Source organism: Lutra lutra, chromosome 8, assembly GCF_902655055.1.
Source record: "Lutra lutra chromosome 8, mLutLut1.2, whole genome shotgun sequence".
NCBI classification, from domain to species: Eukaryota; Metazoa; Chordata; class Mammalia; order Carnivora; family Mustelidae; genus Lutra; species Lutra lutra.
The window spans coordinates 18,263,654-18,282,579 of NC_062285.1; the positions used below are offsets into that span (position 1 = coordinate 18,263,654).

Sequence of the window (18,926 nt, forward strand, 5' to 3'; positions counted from 1 at the left end):
CTCAAAGAAAGTTATTATTAGCCTGAAATACTTTTCAGATTTAACAGAACCACAAATTTTTAAAGTAGACTTCGTATTCTTTTTCATTAATGAAATCAAACTAAAGTTTTATAAAAACAGAATCACTGTACAGTTATTTCAGAACAGAACTGTGGAAAATAATTTCCAAGGATTGAAGCACTTCTAATATAAAGAAGCTGAATAACAGCAAAACAAAAGACAGGGGACACTCCAACCTGTACAACAGCACACAGGAGACCAAGACAACACAGTGGCTATAATGAGCAAAATAATACAGAAAATAAACTGTTTCTGGAAAGACTCAGTCCCTGACATTATACTTACTAGGCATGAAAACTGGACTTTACAATTCACAGAAATAGTCTGTGATGCAGAATCCTGCCCCTGTTTTCCATTGTTTGAAAGGGTGTATTTTCTAGTTCATTCTTTCATGTCTAAGTTTAATTGGTCAATTTTCGGTTTCATTTTTCCTCTTATTAAAGATGTGTATAGAAACTCAGTAAGTTTATACTATAAAGTCTTGTTTAACAATCAATTAGCCCTCAGTAAAAGGTAAGGCATAATTTTAACCTCAAGATCACACTAGACATTTACCATGTATTTAGTAGTATAGCACACTAAAAAAGCATAGCATACTAAATTCATAAATGGAAATATACTTAAGATTTTTTTACATCTCCAGAAGTCAACTACCTGGAAATTTTGGCTACTCATTAAATAACCTAGGGCAAGAAAAATCACCAGACAAACAGAAAGACCAGATGTTACCAGTCCCATGTGTAAACATCTCAGGTACAATGTACTTAAAAATATCCTTTGCAGAGCCAATTTGCTCTTACTCTAGATATAATTCTACAAAGATCAAGTAAGCATATAAAAGATTAGAAACAGAAAACTAATTAGAAAGAGGAAGAAAAGTCAGCTCTTGAGACATTTGTTGGCAGCAGGAATCAACAGCGAACAGTATGAGAAAAGAGAGAAAAATACGGCCAAGAGTGAGAGCACATTCCAGAGTGCTGCTGAGGTGGTGCTCAAAGAACACAGAACGCTAAATGCCTTAGCATCTGTACCTTAGCCTTCTGACTCTCCTTTTTCATGCAGTCATCTATAATGGTTGAAACATAACTAATATTACACCAGTTGGACCACTTTTTTAGTTCCAATTATCAGTTTTATGAGCTGTCTTAGTCTCTTGATAAGAATCAAAAGATCCTACTCCTCAGAAAAACACTTTTTCAGGAAGGGCTGTTTCTGCAAGAGCTTTATATTTCTCCTTATTAGCTTCACATTTTTTGATGTAGTCTTTAAATTATCTTAGTTACTCTATCACAAATTAGCCCACCCTACTAAAAGATCAAAATGCGAAGCAGTACTGCATAATAACTGATTTGCATAATGACTATCATCAAGAAGATAAATCATCTTTAGCGTATTTCCAAAAAACGAAAGTCTATATTTTATAAAGGTGCCAGGCAAAAATAAAATTAATAATAAAATAAAAACCTAAAATGGGAATACAGTCTTCATTATCCTAAATGGCCAATTACTCAAATTCCTGAATGAGTAAAAATTATCTGGTAGTTTGTTTTTTAAAAATTATTGCATTTATTGAAACCAGAAACTTTGGAAAGAGGTTAAAAGTTATTAATTTTATCAGGTAGCATTTCATGATGTAGTAAGATATTTAAAGCATTCTACATTAAAACGCAAGTCATTAACATCACTTTAACCGGTAACATGAGTTACTAAAGAATCCACAAATGTCTGACACTGCTTAGCCAATACTTCTGAAATGATGTTTATAATGTTTAATGTTGGGAGCCCATGATAACTCTGTTGTCACCTCAGGGCCAAGACACCCCCATCAGTTCAGTGAAAAATTTACAACTACTTAGATGCAATGAAGAAGAGTATGGGAGAATGGGGTGGGGAGGGTCACTTACTGAGGAAAGCATAAGTGAAAGCACTAAGATTCTAGGGGATGGAAGGAATTCCATGTGAATCTAAAAAAACACTGGTTAAGAAGCACAGAGGTCACTGAAGGCTCTCATTTTAAGAGAAATCTGGAATAAAGGAAACAACATACACACACACTTCTCCCACAGCATACTTTTGAAATAAATTTTTAAAAGTGCACTGAAAGTCAATGACTAATACACCATAAGTAGGCTTCAGAGACCTGGTATAAAAGATTCTTTTTGCAGAGAAGTACCCACCTTAGGACATTTTAATTTTATCTTGCCCAGGTAAGAAGAATGGCTACTAAGGGGGGCAAAGATCCTCCTCGAATCTCCTGGCACTATCAAGGATATGAGTTGTTAACTCTGGGGAGACTGAGTGAAGGATATCCAGGATATATGTGAACGCTACTACTTCTCCAACTTTTCTATATACATCTATAATTTAAAATAAGAACTTAAAACAACAAAAAAAGATTATGGGGCATCTAGGCAGCTCATTTGGTTAAGCATGTGACGACAGCTGAGATCATGATCTCAGTGTCCTGGGATAGAGCCCCAAGTCAGGCTTTTAGCTCAGCGGGGAGTCTGCTTCTCCCTCTGCCTTCCTCCTATACTTTCTCAAATAAAAAAAAAATAAAATCTTAAAAACAAACTTGTTACTTAATTGCGTCCCACTGAAATCATTTCATCTACTGAACACGTGAAAACAGGTGTTAGGTTGGATAAAGATAAAAATATTTAATAAATATTTTAAGTTCATATTGCCATAATAAACTTTGGCTTTAACTTCCAATATGTATCTTAGACGTTTTTGTTCCTTTCTCAAGATTAATAATTGAAAGGAACCACTTCCACTCAGGTCATGATCCTAGGGTCCTGGGATTGAGCCCCACATCAGGCTCTCTGCTCAGCAGGGAGCCTGCTTTTCCCCCTGCCTCTCTGCCTACTTGTGATCTCTGTCTGTCAAATAAATAAATAAAATCTTAAAAAAAAAAAAAAGATGTTAAAAACAACACTTACTCTAATACTTTAGTAAAAGAGAACTATAATTATTTTACAAGATGGACCCAAAAGCAAGTAGATTAAGAATAAATTGAATAATTATTGAGGTAAATTTAAGCCACTATGGGAGAAAAAAATGTTTAGGGTGCCTGAGTCAAACAACCCTAAGCAAATTTAGAGTAAATTATTATGCTAAAACACAATATATTTAAATTCAAAGCAAATCAAAGAAATTTAGTGTTTCCTAAGTAGATTCACAGACCATATTAAAATATTAGCAAGATTAAAATGACATTTCAGGGGCGCCTGGGTGGCTCAGTGGGTTAAAGCCTCTGCTTTCGGCTCAGGTCATGATCCCAGGATCCTGGGACCGAGCCCCACATCAGCCCCACATCGGGCTCTCTGCTCAGCAGGGAGCCTGCGTCCCTTCCTCTCTCTCTGTCTGCCTCTCTGCCTGCTTGTGATCTCTGTCAAATAAATAAATAAAAGCTTTTTTAAATAAATAAATAAATAAATAATGAAATGACATTTCAGCTTTAAATTTCCCATTGATAACAGTTCACTCCTATATTCCAAATGTCTGCTTATGACCATACAAGTTTTTATTTATTATTATCTTTTTATTATTTATTTGACACAGAGAGAGAGAGAGCACAAGGAGGGAGAGAGGCAGGCAGAGGGAGGGGGAAGCAAGCTCCCCACTGAGCAGAAAAGAGAGCCAGATGTGGGGCTCGATCCCAGGACCCTGAAACCATGACCTAAGCTGAAGGCAGAGGCTTATCCCACTGAGCCACCCAGGCGCCCCCACAGAGAAGTTTTTAAAAGAACTCTAGTGGTAGAGTAACTCTACCAAATTCCTAGGCACCTGGTCCCAGTTAGTTGTGAAGGGAAAAAGGCTAAAGCCGACTGAGTTGAGTATCAGACTTAAAAGTGGACGTTTTTATTTAGGGTTTTTTCCCTCCCTAATGTTGGTAAAGAAAGAACAGTAAAGAATAAACAACAAAAATTAAGTTCGAGAGAACAGAACCCAAAACTTCACCTTTGTAAAGTATCAGAAATACATCATCTAGAGGTAGATATGAAACTTCATACCTTCCTTCATACAGGAAGGGGTTATAGCAAGCATTTTTTTTTCTTAAAGATTTAATTTATTTATTTGACAGAGAGCGAGAGATCACAAGTAGGCAGAGAGGCAGGCAGAGAGAGAGGGGGAAGCAGGTTCCCTGATGAGCAGAGAGCCCGATGTGGGGCTTGATCCTAGGACACTAAGATCATGATCCTTGCTGAAGGATTAACACTTAACCAACTAAGCCACCCAGGCACCTCTATAGCAAGCATTTTTTTTTTAAGATTTTATTTATTTATTTGACAGACAGAGATCACAAGTAGGCAGAGAGGCAGGCAGAGAGAGGGGGAAGCAGGCTCCCTGCTGAGCAGAGAGACCAATGCGGGGCTCTCGATCCCTGGATCCTGGGATCATGACCTGAGCCAAAGGCAGAGGCAACCCACTGTGCCACACCCAGGTGCCCCTCGCAAACATTTTTTTTAAATGCACAGTTAACCTGTCAATAAACACTGAAGTCAATCAAACTCTAAAACACAGTAGAGGTGCTTCAGGCATTCCAATCCTGACATAATGACTTAAAAATACATTCTTCCAAAATCTTGTCAGACTCACTAAACCGAGTATTACTTTTAAAAATTTCAGTTTCATATACATTCTTAGAAGAGAAAACTTTTCATCATCACTATAGCTGCCATAAATCAACCTTTCTCATCTTGGGCAAGGTGCTAGCCCTCTCTGTCTTCAATTTCCATAGGTAAAAATGGAACTAATAATAGCACCTATCTCATAAGAATACTGCAAGAATTAACTGAGCTAGTTTATAGGGCTTATAAAGAATTCTTTCTACATGGTAAGCATTCATATTTTAGCTTATTTTAAAAATTATTTTCATATGCTATTATGACTTCTATTATTTTCCATCAACCTTATTACAGAATATCATCTATTGATTATATTGATATTAACACAGCTATATTTCAAAGATTAAAACCTACTTCCTTAAGAAAAACTAGATAGTATACATGTCTCATTATGCAATGATATTTTAATCTATGTATTCTATAACAACATAGCAATATTGAAAATATAATGTAGGGATTCAAATACTTTAATGATAATTTATATATTTTTTCAATTTGCAAGTACAACTGGACTAGAAAAGTTTCCAGGAAAAATTAGAGAACAATGGAAAGTTTCATATATTCTCCAACTCAATTCAAACTTTGCACTATGAAACATATTCTGATAACAGGCCCCATTTCTGTGTCAGCTCCCACCAGTAAGGCTTTAATACTCAGCGTGTGATGAGAGATGAAACCAAGTGTGAACAACTTTCAGGTCCCATGAGTAGGCTGACTGTTAAAGCTGTCAGGTTCAATTGCATCATTCCACATTATTCAATGCCCCAAACTGCTCCCTAATTGTTAGGAGCTTAACGTATTCAAAACCATTGTTTAGGCTAATGCTGAAATGCTTCACAATTGAGTTTCTATAAAGTAGTGGGAGGGATTAAATTGTTGTTAAACCATCACTGAACACTCATGATTGGACAACAGGACTGTATAGAATAACCAACCAATTCTAAGCAGGTTTCCTAATTGGTTAATACCTAATCAATATATCACCCATCTTTTGCAGAAAAAATTAAGTCCCCTAGGGCCAAAGCAGCTATTGAAATAACTTAAAAACTGGAAAGACCTCAGTCAAAAGCTGAGCCTAAAATGGCTAAAATTCACATATCTATGTTAACATGGAATTACATATTTTAACAGAAAAATTTTTAATACTATTTTTAGTAAGCAAAGTGCTTCTGTACAATTTATCTCACTGGTAAACAGGCTATTTCTGTAACAGCTAAAACTGAGTCCTATAATAACTTTAACATCAGTATATTAAACCCAAAGTACTTTATGGTCTACAAAGTACTTACTCTCATGTAAACTTCGTAACATAGCGGTCTTCATAGCAGGTAGGACAGGTATTTGAAGTATTTGGTTTTACACACGAAAAACACTGACACCCACAAATTAAAAAGACCTGCCTACAATCACAGGAGTAAGTAGCAAAGCTCCTGGGAAACAAGATTTCTGACTCAAATTTCTATTTAGCATTGTGTCACACAAATGGACAGAGTAAAATTCCTAACAATGTTTTTCAAAGAGAAGCACATCATTGGGAAATTCATTTTTATGGTAATGATTAGTAGACCAGTAGATCAGACTCCAGAGTCAGACTGCCTTGTTTCCAAACTTCGTTTCACCACTTACTAGACAAGTGACGTTGCATAGTTACTTAACCTCTTGATCACCCAACAGTAAGTGACTTTACAAAGCACTTATACAAACTTATTTTGCTCAGAATGTTAACGTCCTTAAAATTACAAGTCATTATGAAATTACTTAAAACATAAAAGATGAAACTTTCATTCTGACCAATCAAGTCAGAGATCCTCTGAAGTCAGGTCCATCTACCTGGGAAACGGAACCATTTTCTCCAACAGAATGGAAGTGCAGACATCATCCAAAAGGAAATTGAGGACTACTCCATCTAAGACAACTCCCAACAGGCACATACCCCAAAGTTATCATGCTGGAAAATGAAGTAGTCAAAGCTGACTGAAGTAAAAGTTTCACAGAAATGTGCAAAACATTAGTCATTAACTGTACATTAAAAATACTTAAACATCTGCAATTACTAAATATCACATAAATTTTTAAAGTTCCTTCATTTATTTTTTTTTAAAGATTTATTTATTTATTTATTTGACAGAGAAAGAGAGAGAAATCACAAGTAGGCAGAAGTAGGCAGAGGCAGGCAGATAGAGAGGGAGAAGCAGGCTCCCTGCTGGGCAGAGAGCCCGATGTGGGGCTCGATCCCAGGACCCTAGGATCATGACCTGAGCCGAAGGCAGAGGCTTAACCCACTGAGCCACCCAGGCGCCCCTCCTTCATTTATTTTTAAATTTATTTTTTATAATAGTAACACAGAGTAAACAAGGAAGCAGATTACCTACATGAAGACTGTACCCAAAAGCAAAACGCAGAATGCAGAAAATAATGTAACACACAACTTTTTCACTACATTCAGCTTTAAATTTTTCTATTAAGGGAATCATCTTTCAAACAAAAGCACTTGAAATTTCCCAAAAGACAAACGGAATGAATGTAGAACTAGGAGACAGAGTGGAACTTGAAAGGCAAAATGAAAAATCAGTGACACACCTACAGAAACTAATTTATACCTCTAACTATGATGCAAGGGCAGAGCACATCATTAAAAAACAACAACAACAACAACACATGGACAGTAGTTCTATCTTCTAATAATGTTAAGAAATTATTACCTCTATTGCTGTGATCTGTGAAAGAATAATTATTCTAAAAGCAAATATATCAAATAAAACAAAAGGACTTAACACTGAAGAATATAAAACTAGGTTCAAACATTTTTTATAAAGGGTTTTTTCCGCCCCCCCCCCAAAATTAGGGCTGCTAAGCATCAATTTTTTCCCTACAATTTTACATGTGTCTCCTTTTCCCCCCATTAAAAGCACAATTCTGTTCTCAGTTTTTAATTTCTATTAAGCTCTTCCTGATCTTACCTCCCTGACCACTTTCTAGGGAACAATTCTTAAGACAGCAAATAAGCCAAACAAGAGGCCTGTCTATCTTACTTAAAAAACCAAGGCCAGAAAGATCAAGAATGACCTCTGGATTTTCATCCTGCTGGCACTAAGCCAGTCACTAAAAACTACTACTTTTGCTAAGTTTTGGGGGAAGTAAGGGAGACAAAACATTATTCAATTTTAACATTTCCATTCTCTGATTTATGTTTTTTAAAATATTTGCTTGCTGGTGTGATGGTTTTCTTAATAACTATAACAAGACTTCTATAATTACATTTTAAATACTGGTAATTTGAATTAACCCACTTACAGCATTGCTAATCAACTACCTATAAAGAAACCCTAAATAAGAGGCTACCATTTGATTACCTAAACACAATGACTTGTGCAATTTGAAAACAAACACGGCCTATATGAAAGTTAAACAGAAATAAATTTGTCATTTTGAAGAGAAGATTCAATTACCAAGTACATCACAATTTTAAGAATCCTATCTAAACATTCATTTTATTCTAAATATTTTTGTATCATTTCCCTTGCACATTGCCTAGAAAATGCACATTTTGCACATTCAATACCAATACTATTGTCTCAGGCAGCTAAATTGAAGTAGTTCTGCACTCAGTTCAACTGAGAGGTCAACGTGCCTCAGTTGCCTGGAGACTGATGGTTGCTACAGCAGCACCAGATAAGCCCGGCTAAATAAGCTTCAGCTTGAAGGCAGAAAGCATTTACTGCTGGACGGAATCATAGTGCAGTTGTCTCAGCATGCAGCATTTGAGTCTAACTAGATGATCATACTTATAAGAGACCCATCTTACTGAAACATGGAAAGAGGATAAACAGTAAGGATTTTAATTGGACTGAATCCTGGATTACTTGCAACTATGATTTCTTTGTTCTTCAGTTGAGTCATATGTTAAGTGGAATTTTCCCCCTAGCTATAAATTTCTCTTTACCACCACTTCCCCCATCTACCTCCCTAATGCCAACCCCCAAAACCACAAACATAATGAATGAGAAGAAATGAGATTTTTGCTTAATTCAGCCTGGAATTAACCAGAGAGTAATTAAAACAGACTTTTATAAAGAAAGAAAAGAAAAATGCACACTGAAAATGTTCATGTGAGACTTTGTCCAAGGATAGAAAGCTATCAACAGCATATGGCTACACTTAATTAAAAGAGATGAAACTATTTGCAAGAACCATTCTCTCATTTATCCTTTCACCCTCTCTAACCCCACACCCCTGGTATGCTGGCTACCTCACCAAGGCTAGTGAAATGAGCTACAAAAAATTCTTCTAAATTAGTCAAACTCCCCTTATTCAGGTTGAGAGGTTCACCACATAGTTAACTTTCACTTTCAAACATGATACCACTAATCATGCCATTGGTTTTCTATGCCGAACTGTCTGTTGTTTATTCCAATACCTAACCTAATTATAATGGTGACTGTTTGCACTGTACCATTACATATTTAAAAATAACTAATGCTATGCTTTGATGTACAGCTTACAGAAAATACCAGAAAGTGTATATATGTTCTAAAGGCCTATACAATGCAAATCATGAACACATACATAAAGTATAAATTTAGAGCAACTTACAACCTATTTAACTAATTGTAATTAGATATTTGTCTTTGTTATAAATTTCTCCTGGGGTACCTGAGTGGCTAAGTCAGTTAAGCGTCTGACCCTGGATTTCAGCTCAGGTCATGATCTCATGGGTAGTGAGATGGAGACCCAACCCACCCCAACCCACCCTCCACCCCAACCCACCGCCCACCCCCACAGACTCCATGCTCAGTGTGGAGTTTGCCTGTCTCTCTCCCTCCCACTGTTTGCATGCTCCCTCCCCCCCTCTCTAAAATAAATTAAGTAAATAAAATCTTAAAAATTTTCTCCAAACACTAAGATGGTTATTACTGGAGCTTTGGATAAAATTAAAGTAAAATTATAAGGAATTCTAAACAAAAAATACATACTTAAGGAATTTTAAATTATTACATTTGGCAAAGTGTGTGTGTGTGTGTGTGTGTGTGTGTGTTTGTGAGCGCGCGCACAGCTCTGCCTCTTTACTCTCGGATTTGTATAATGCAAGATTATGATTTTTCTGAACGTACTCTTGCTTTTAAAGGATTCCTGAAGACTAGTAACTTTACAGATCTAAAGGAAAGGAAAGGGATAAATGCACAATCAGCAGCACAGTCACTTATTTACAATATTTATGTACATTCTTTCTCTCCCACTAGGAGGAAAACAATACAGTACTTAAAGGAATCAATCACTCTTTATCCCATTATTCTCTAATGCCAGTTTTTAAAAAATAATAATGTTATTTCTGTGATTTTTAAAATTGTAAAAGGAATGTTTAAAAACCACAGAAGTCCAAAATTGGATCATATTTTCTAAGTCCTAAAGATTTTAAGTAATTTCTAAACCCAATTTGGGGCTCGAACCCAGAACCCTGAGATTAAGTAAGAGTCACGTGCTCTACAATGAGCCAACCAGTCACCCCAACTAAGTCCTACTTTTTAAAAAGAATAAAAGTCTGTACCAAATTACTAATTTACATGTCATAACAGATGGGAGGTATTTCATAAATTCCTATAGGAAGCCCTATTCAGTTTCTTTCTTCTCCAATCAAACTCACTTTAAAAATGAGAATCCACCTATAGGTTACCTTCATAACATTTAACAGTTTACCTGAGTTGTAGCAACAGCAGGGGGCTGGCAGATGGACACTGCTGATGGGGAGAGAGCTCCCACTTGCTGCAAATGCCCAGAAGACCTGCTGAGGTAATGAGAACTGGAGACAGGAGTACTAGATCCTGAGCCCGATACTACATTTGGAAATGATACCTGCTACATCATTGCTGGTTATAAATACCTGCAAGAAAAAAAAAATCATTTAAACATTTTAAAAACTTAGCCGCCAAATCTGTCATAGACACATAATATTAATCATTAAGTTAGAATATCCACATTTCCTCCCGATCCCTCCCCTCAATGATAAATTTTATTGGCAGTCATAAGTAATGTATCAATAACTAAATGACTAAATACGGACTTGTCACAAAACACTTTTTTAAAAGAACCTAAGTCATTTTTTGTAACAAAAATGGCTTTGCTAATAGACTGGGATCACATCAAGAAGAGCCCTGTAAAAATAACAGTAAGAGTTTTAGGAATTCCTAAAGGCAAAGAAATATTTCTAAATGGGAGAAATGACACAATTAGAGTTCTGTTAAAATCACCTGGTAAGCTTTTCAAAATGCAGATACTCGGAGCCCCAGAACTCATGATTAAGGTCTGAAAGGGAAGAGTCTGTTTCAGAAAGGTCACCCAGGTTACAATGTAGAAAATAAAATGGAACACAACTACACTTGAGATTCAAAGACCAGTAAGTGGATTCTAAAGATATTCCAAAAGGTAGAATGAACAGACTTAATGACTGAATGGGGTGGATGAGTAGGGGTAGGGATGGAGGAGGACAGAGGATTAAGAGACAATGACAACGTGGACTACTAGGTGGTGGTAACATTCACTACCAGGAACTCAAGAAAAGAGGATGGAAGGCTTGAAAGTATTTTCAGAGACACCATGGAGTTACAAGCAAGAAAGAAATGGAGAAAAGAGTGACAGAATTCACTCTGAAAAGTGGATGGGAAGAGGAAGGACAGAGATGATGAATAAAAGTTAAGAGGAGTTACCCCTACCCCCAAAAAAGCATGAGTTGTTTGTTTTTTTTTTTTTAATAAAGATGGGCAACAATGCTCACATGCTCCACAGAGGAGAAGCTCTTTGAGGATAAAAGTGAGAGATGGGAAGATCTAGAGAACAGTAGGATTCTCAATCAGGGATGATCCTGTTCCACTGAGACATGTGACAATGTCTGAAGACATTTTTAGTTGTCAAAACTAAGGGGCACAACTGACACACAGCAGTAGAGGCCTGGGATGATGCTAAACATCTTAAAATGCACATGACAGCTCCTCACAACTAAGAATTATCTGGTTCATAGGGTCAATAGTGTGGAAGCTGAGAAATCTTGATATAAACCAAGGCTCCTGGGAGGGTGGGAGACAATAAGATCCTAAGAACTCAACATTGTAACAAGAGGAAAGCAAGAAAAAAATGAACCTAAGTGGGTTGCAATAAAAAATAATAATAAAGTTTGAGAAACCATAGCCCTTGAAGGCAACAATAATTATTTATTAATAGTATAATTTACTTTGTTCTAAACAACATAAGTGTTACTGATTCACAATAAAATCACCCATAATCTTCAAACAAGGAAATAAAGGAACTGGGACATTTTTAAAGGCCTTACAAATAATTGAGGGTCATAAGATCCTTTTTATATCTATAATTTCTCCAGAAAAAAAAAAGAAATTTATTCATTCAGTACATGTATCCATTCTGCAAACATCTGAGAGCTTACTGTTCATCAGAGATTACTCTAAGCCCTAGAGATACAAAGCCATTCAAGATAGGTGGTCTCTGCCTTCAAGAAGCTTAGTGGAAAAGACAGACTATTACAGAAGACTGTGAAAAGTGATAGGATAGAGACATCCTTAGCGGCCCCCAAGCACATGAAAAGGGGTATCTAACCCAGACCTGGGGTGAGAGGATGAGGGTCAAAAAAGTTACTGGACAAGATGGAGGTCTTTAAAATTAATTTCTAAAGGAGCTATAGAACTGAGGTGAAGGGTGGATTGAGAAAGAAATATAAGAACCTGTAAACACCATCTGTAGCTCACACAAGAATGAGGCTAAAAAATAAGCAGGAATCAGATCAAGAACATTAAAAATGTAGAGACAACAGGAAGCCACTGAAGGATTGTAAACAGAAGCTTCATGTGATCAGATTGATGTTTAAGCAAGGCAAGGCTGAGACTAAATTAGGGAGAGCCTTCATCAGAAACTAAGAAAGCTGCTGAAGGGTTGCTATAATAATAATGATGAGCAAAAACAGAGAGTAAACTAAAGTAACAGTAGTCAAGGGATATTCTAAAAGCAAAGTTCATAGGACTGATACCTAATAGGACCTGAAGAATAAATACTAAAGAAGAGTCAAGGATGACTCTTAAGTACCAGTAGGTGGGAGTGGTGACACCACTCACTGAAGCAGGCAGAGCCACTGGGAGCATCCAGTATTTGGTTACTATACGTAGTACACTTACTACACTAGCCCCTGTAAATGTATGTGATAGTGTAATAGGCCAATGAGGTAAACATTACCCCCATTTTACACAAGAGCAAACAGAAGTTTAAAGAAAAATTCTGCTTAGCGATCTAGTAGAGATGGTGGAATCAGGATTCATATTCACAGCTACTGAAACCACTTCCTAACAGAAGTTTGAAGTTCAGGTTACTCATCATGGTCTTTGAGATGTCTATGGAACACAGAACTCAGAACTGCAGAACATAGTCTAGAATAAAACAGGATCAACCTGAAGCTCAGCAGAAAAAGCAGGTGTGGAGATACAAATCCAGGAGGCAGAAAAATAGTAAAGTTCGCATACGTAAACATGAAAACTCAAAAAGGCTTTCTGTTGGCCTGCCCTGTGTTTGAAATCTTAAAATAGTTCATATTTTGAAATATTAGAACTCTACATTTTTTAAAAAATTAATTAAGAAATATTTTTTAAAGATTTATTTCTTTGAGAGGGTTCACAAGCGTAAGAGTTGGGGGAGAAGCAGAGAGAGAAAGAGAGAAAGACTCTTAAGCAGACTCCCCGCTGAGCACACTGAGTGGGGAGCCAATGCGGGGCTCAATCTCATGAGCCTGAGATCAAGAGTCAGGTGGTTAACCGACTGAGCCACCCAGATGCCCCCAAACTTCATATTTAAAAGTGAATTCTAATTTCTTCTGAAAAACTGAAGTTCTATCAATCCTGGATACTACATTCTGAAAGAGCAACAATCTGCTGGAGCTCTGGCCACGGCATAGGTTCTTTAATCCACCAGAGCCCTGTCATTCTTTATTCTTCACCTCTCCGCTCATTTATGTTGGCTATCTAGCCCCTGTAAATATGTGATGTACAACTCCTGATGCGGAAGCTAGTCAAAACCAGGGAATGGTAAAATGAGATCACCCAGGGAAAGTTTTCAGCATGATCAAGAGGACCAAAGACAGAATCCTACAGAATGTTACCACTTAAAGACAAAGACCACAAAGAACAAAATAAAGAGAACTTAAGAGAATCTTAGAAACCACTCAGAGAATTTGAAAGGAACAGGTCAAATAATTCCACTGGTTATTCTAGGTCAGGCCATAAAAGGAGAGTTATTAAATGAGACAATGAACCTTGGCAAGATGAACTCACTTAAGAAGTTTGGCTGTGAAGTACAGAAAAGAGACAGCATGTAAATGAAGCAAGTATTATAGACCTTATATTCCCAAGGATGGACATACACCTGAGAAAAATTTTTTTAAAGTTCACTACTTCATGTGTTCTTTCAATAAATATGTATGGGAGAGCCTATTGTTTAAAAAAAAAAAAAAGGGCACTGAAGATAAAGAAGAACAGAAAGGAATTCTACCGTCAAAGAATAACAGTCTCACAGCAGAGCTAGTAAGATTCATAAGCTACTATGATACAGGATGGCAATAACTGGACCATAAGGACACATGCCATGAAGGACAACTGAAGTTCAGAGGAGAGACTGAGGAGAGGACGTCAGGCGTTCCAGAGAGCAACACCTGAACTCAGCTTCTGCAGCAAACTACTGTGAAAGGTAGACTGCTAACAATCAATTTTTTAGTGGTGGAGAGACACTAATGGAATCTCAACTCTTAAACTAAAAAGTCAGCTGGAGAAGCACACTGGGGGCGGGGATGCGGGAGGACCACCGGTGTAAGTTTTTGACCGAATGTATCTTAATCAAACTACTTAAGCTTTCTGAGCCTCCATATTGTTCTAAAGCGAGTAGTAGCTACCTTATAGGCTTTCTTTGAGAATGTCCATGTAAAGGCTCTAGCAGTGCCTAATACACAGTAAGTTGCCCATAACGGTAGCCATAGCTACTTCAGAGTTTTGCTCTAATTAAATGTTTAGCTTTAGGTCAGGAATGTACAGTTTTATAATTATCAGGTCCTCTAATGTCCCTAATACTCTTTCAAAACTGAAAATACCATTGCCACATGTAATAATATATATTAAAGTGTAATACTGAAAAGCAAAAAACCATGGTGAATGAGGACCTCCAATCTCTAAACTTATTTTTATACTGTTGTAGAGCGTAAACAGGAAACTGCACAGCTAAATGTGCAATGTGGTGATTACACTTTGAAACTGTCTGGAACTCACGTTACTACTATAAATAGAACAAATAAAATTTTCTTTTCCTATTAAGGCAGGGCAGTATAAATACCTAAATCTTTTTTGAAGATGATGATCACTGACTCTCCTAAACTCCCTCGTACCTCAGGGTATGACTGGTACAGCATGAAAAAATGCTTTAGTAAGACCTCTAGATCTTTATTCAAAAGGTAAATAATCCTCCTTGGATTGTTCTGTACCTGTTTTCTATTTAACTTACTCTATTTCCATCTTCCACCAGTTAATTACCTTAATCCAAATCAAGGTGGCATTCACTGACTTAAACAGAACTGAATTCTGTAATGCATAAACTCTAGGAAAATACCCGAAATTCATTTGTTCAGGATAGAGAGTAGAAGCAAAGATATAGAATGATACAGAGAATGGTAATGATGTATCCATTCAACCATCCGATATTTACTGTGTGTCTACTAGAAGACTGGTACTATGCTAGGAGCAGGGAATAAAGCTGGGAATAAGACAGACAGATCTCTGTTCTCCAAGAATTATAAGTTAATCAGGGAGGCAACATTAAACAAACACATAACTATAAATTGTGGCAAGTACTAGGATTGAAGGCAGAGAGCACCACTAGTGACAAATCAGGAAGCAGAAAAATGTCTGTCTGAAAAAATGATACGTAAGCCAAGACCTAAAGTTTAGACAGGCAGGTGTTAAGTGAACAGAGTAAAGTAGAAAAGCTTGTTCAAAAAACAATGAAATAGAGAAGAAAAAATAGGTAATACAGGTAAAGCATAGTGGAGAGAGTGGTAGAACAAATTGGAGAGAAGGGAAGGAACAGCCATGGAGAGGTATTCAGAATGTATACTAAGATCAATGGAAAGACACCAAATGCAAATATAGCATGACAGTTTTTTTTAGAAGATCATCCCTCTAACTGCTATGCCGTAATAAACTGAAAAGAAGAAGAAGTGGAAACAAAAAGTTCATTTAGAAGACTATTCCACAATCTAGGTGAAAGACTACATCCCTCAGGACTAAGGCGGTAATGGGATGGAAAAGCTTGGAGAAAGACGGATCTGAAGTGCATCTAGAAGTCAGATGAACCCAACCTGATGATAAGCTACATTACGTAGATAAAGAGAATATTATAAATGAATTGGGTAGTAATTAGAAGTGCCATTTACTGAGGTGGTAAAAAGTGGAACAGAAAGTGCATTTTTGCTTGTAAAAGAGAAAAACGAGGGCGCCTGGGTGGCTCAGTGGGTTAAGCCGCTGCCTTCGGCTCAGGTCATGATCTCGGAGTCCTGGGATCGAGCCCCGCATCGGGCTCTCTGCTCAGCAGGGAGCCTGCTTCCTCCTGTCTCTCTGCCTGCCTCTCTGCCTGCTTGTGATCTCTCTCTGTCAAAATAAATAAATAAAATCTTTAAAAAAAAAAAAAAAAGAGGAAAAACGTCAGTCTAGGACTAAGTCCTAAAGACCCTCAACATTTCAGGGATAGTTAGCGTGGAAGAAAAATCTGCAAAGAAAACTTGAGATCACGGAGGTAAGAAAACGAGGGCAGTGTCAGTGAAGCAGAGAAGAGAATCTAAAGAAAGGGCATATCATCAACTGCATCAAATGATGCTGAAAGACTAGTTCAGACACAAAATGAAAATGGATTTGGAAACATGGGAGACAAATGATGATTTTAGGAAGAATAGTATATAGGGTAGACAGAGCCAAGAAAACACTGTTGAGACCTAAGCTTTTATTAGTGTGCCATGGCAATTACATAAAAACAATACACTAGACAGAAGTATACATGACCAGTAACCTAACTGTTAGTGGTCACCAACCAGAGTTCTCACTTTCCAATTTCAAACTGCCTGGGAGGCCAAATCAGTACTACATCAAGTTGTCTATTCAGCAGTGAACCACAGTAAATGAATGGGATAAGTCTTGAGGAATATTTAACCTAGTAAACGACTAAACTTGTTAAGTTATCCCTAACCCACATCCTAAGACTGAATATTCTTTTCTGGAGGTTAATATGGTGTGAAAGTAGTTAAAAATCCAAAACCTGTTCCCTCATGCAAATAACTTCTCTGAACCTCATCTACAAAGGGAGGATGGCACCAATGATTTCATAGGGCTGGTGCAAGGATTAACTAATTCATGTAAAACACATACTACTGTTATTAATCTACTACTACATATTAAGTGTTTGATAAATAGTAACCATATTACAAAATATAAAGGAGGAATACCTATTAATGTTAAAAGAAGTAAACAGAATAATATATACAACAATAGAAAGATTCCATTGTTAATGTTGCCTTAATTTCCTTTTCCTTTGGTGTCTAATAAATAACAGGATTATTCTGGCTTTCCCTTTCTAGACTGTGCAATATGTTTCTATATTGATTAACACATTCATTATTCAGAGAGGCTAAATAAAATTTAGAAAAAGTTAGAGCTTTCTCTCCTAAGACTCTTGGCCAACTTGATGGAATATAGGTGCTCCGCAATCTCTTTAGGCAAGCATTAACCATTTCTTAGGCTGCTCTATTTTTATAGATATGAACAATTCTACATTGTTTCTTTTGACTTTAGCTACAAAAATAATACATACTAATTATTAAAAATCTTAAATAGATGGGAAAGTAGGGGGAAAAATCATCCGCAAACTCTGCTGACATTTTTATGTATCCTCAAACTTTTGGGTATATAGTTTATGGTTTTGTTTAGCTTTATATAGCTGCCTATATATTAAAATTTTTTAATCCTTTTATACTTAACATGCTTTCCTATTTCAGTATGAAATCTTTAAAAAATGTTTTTTAAATGTTATTTTGACATAATCAATTGAATATTGCATAGCTGACTCTGGTTTACAGTATTCTACAAATATTTATTCCTAATATACCCAGATAAAATACTAGATGAAGATATTACAAAAAAGAAAATAGGTATGCATCCTTGCATTTATGGTTCTTTTTTTTTTATTTTTTTTTTCTAAGATTTTATTTATTTATTTGACAGACAGAGATCACAAGTAGGCAGAGAGGCAGGCAGAGAGAGAGAGGAAGAGAAGCAGGCTCCCTGCTGAGCAGAGAGCCCGACGCGGGACTCAATCCCAGGACCCTGAGATCATGATCTGAGCCGAAGGCAGCGGCTTAACCCACTGAGCCACCCAGGCGCCCCGCATTTATGGTTCTTAAAGTGAAGGATCCAAACATTAAATAATCAGACAAATATTATGCTATGATGGAAAAGTAGAATGTACTGAGTATAAGGGGTAGCTTAATTAAGATTAGCAGACCAGGCCTCTTTGAAGATATAATACATAAACTAAAAAGAAGAGAGACCCATTTCTGTTATTTTTACCTGCCCAGAATTCTTCCCATTTTGTGTCCAAATAACATCCTATTTTCTGTCAGAGAAATATCCCTCCTCCATTACATACACTCTTAGCTCGGGAATAAACATGGCAACCCAAGCTGAAACGGTCTCTCCTGGGAATTTAAATCCTGAAGGCATACACACAAGGGCAGAAAATGGTCAGACCAGTTAGTCTAATGGTAGTAATATTAGGATTCTATTAATTCTTGTTTACCTAGCCCTCGAATCTACCCAGTTTCTCTTCTCCCAGAGGTCTGAAATGGGGTTTTTCTTTTAATTCTCTAAAACAATTGTACATATGCAATAAATTAATTTTTTGCTTAAATTTGACAGAATCCACTTCTGTGGCTTACATACAATGAACCCTAACTGATATGGCCAGTGTAGTATAATAAGCAAAGAAATAAAATGCTTAAGATGAAGCCAGAAGTCAGCCAAAGAGCCAGCTCATGGAGAACCCTGCAGGTCATAAAGGGATTTTTTTTTTTTTTTAAATAAAGGACTTTTCAATTTCATCCTAATGGAAAGCCATTAAAGCATTTTAACCAAACTGTATTTTTGTGGCATGATCAGA

At 36.7% G+C, this 18,926-nt stretch overlaps 1 protein-coding gene across 1 annotated transcript in view; it reads right to left on the bottom strand.

Moving 5' to 3' along the window:
- The window catches only part of MLLT10 (MLLT10 histone lysine methyltransferase DOT1L cofactor), a 238,510-nt gene that overhangs the window by 19,789 nt on the left and 199,795 nt on the right, over positions 1 to 18,926 (bottom strand). The window contains 1 exon segment of the mRNA XM_047743592.1: positions 10,386 to 10,541. Within this exon segment, the coding sequence (XP_047599548.1) occupies positions 10,386 to 10,541 (156 nt within the window).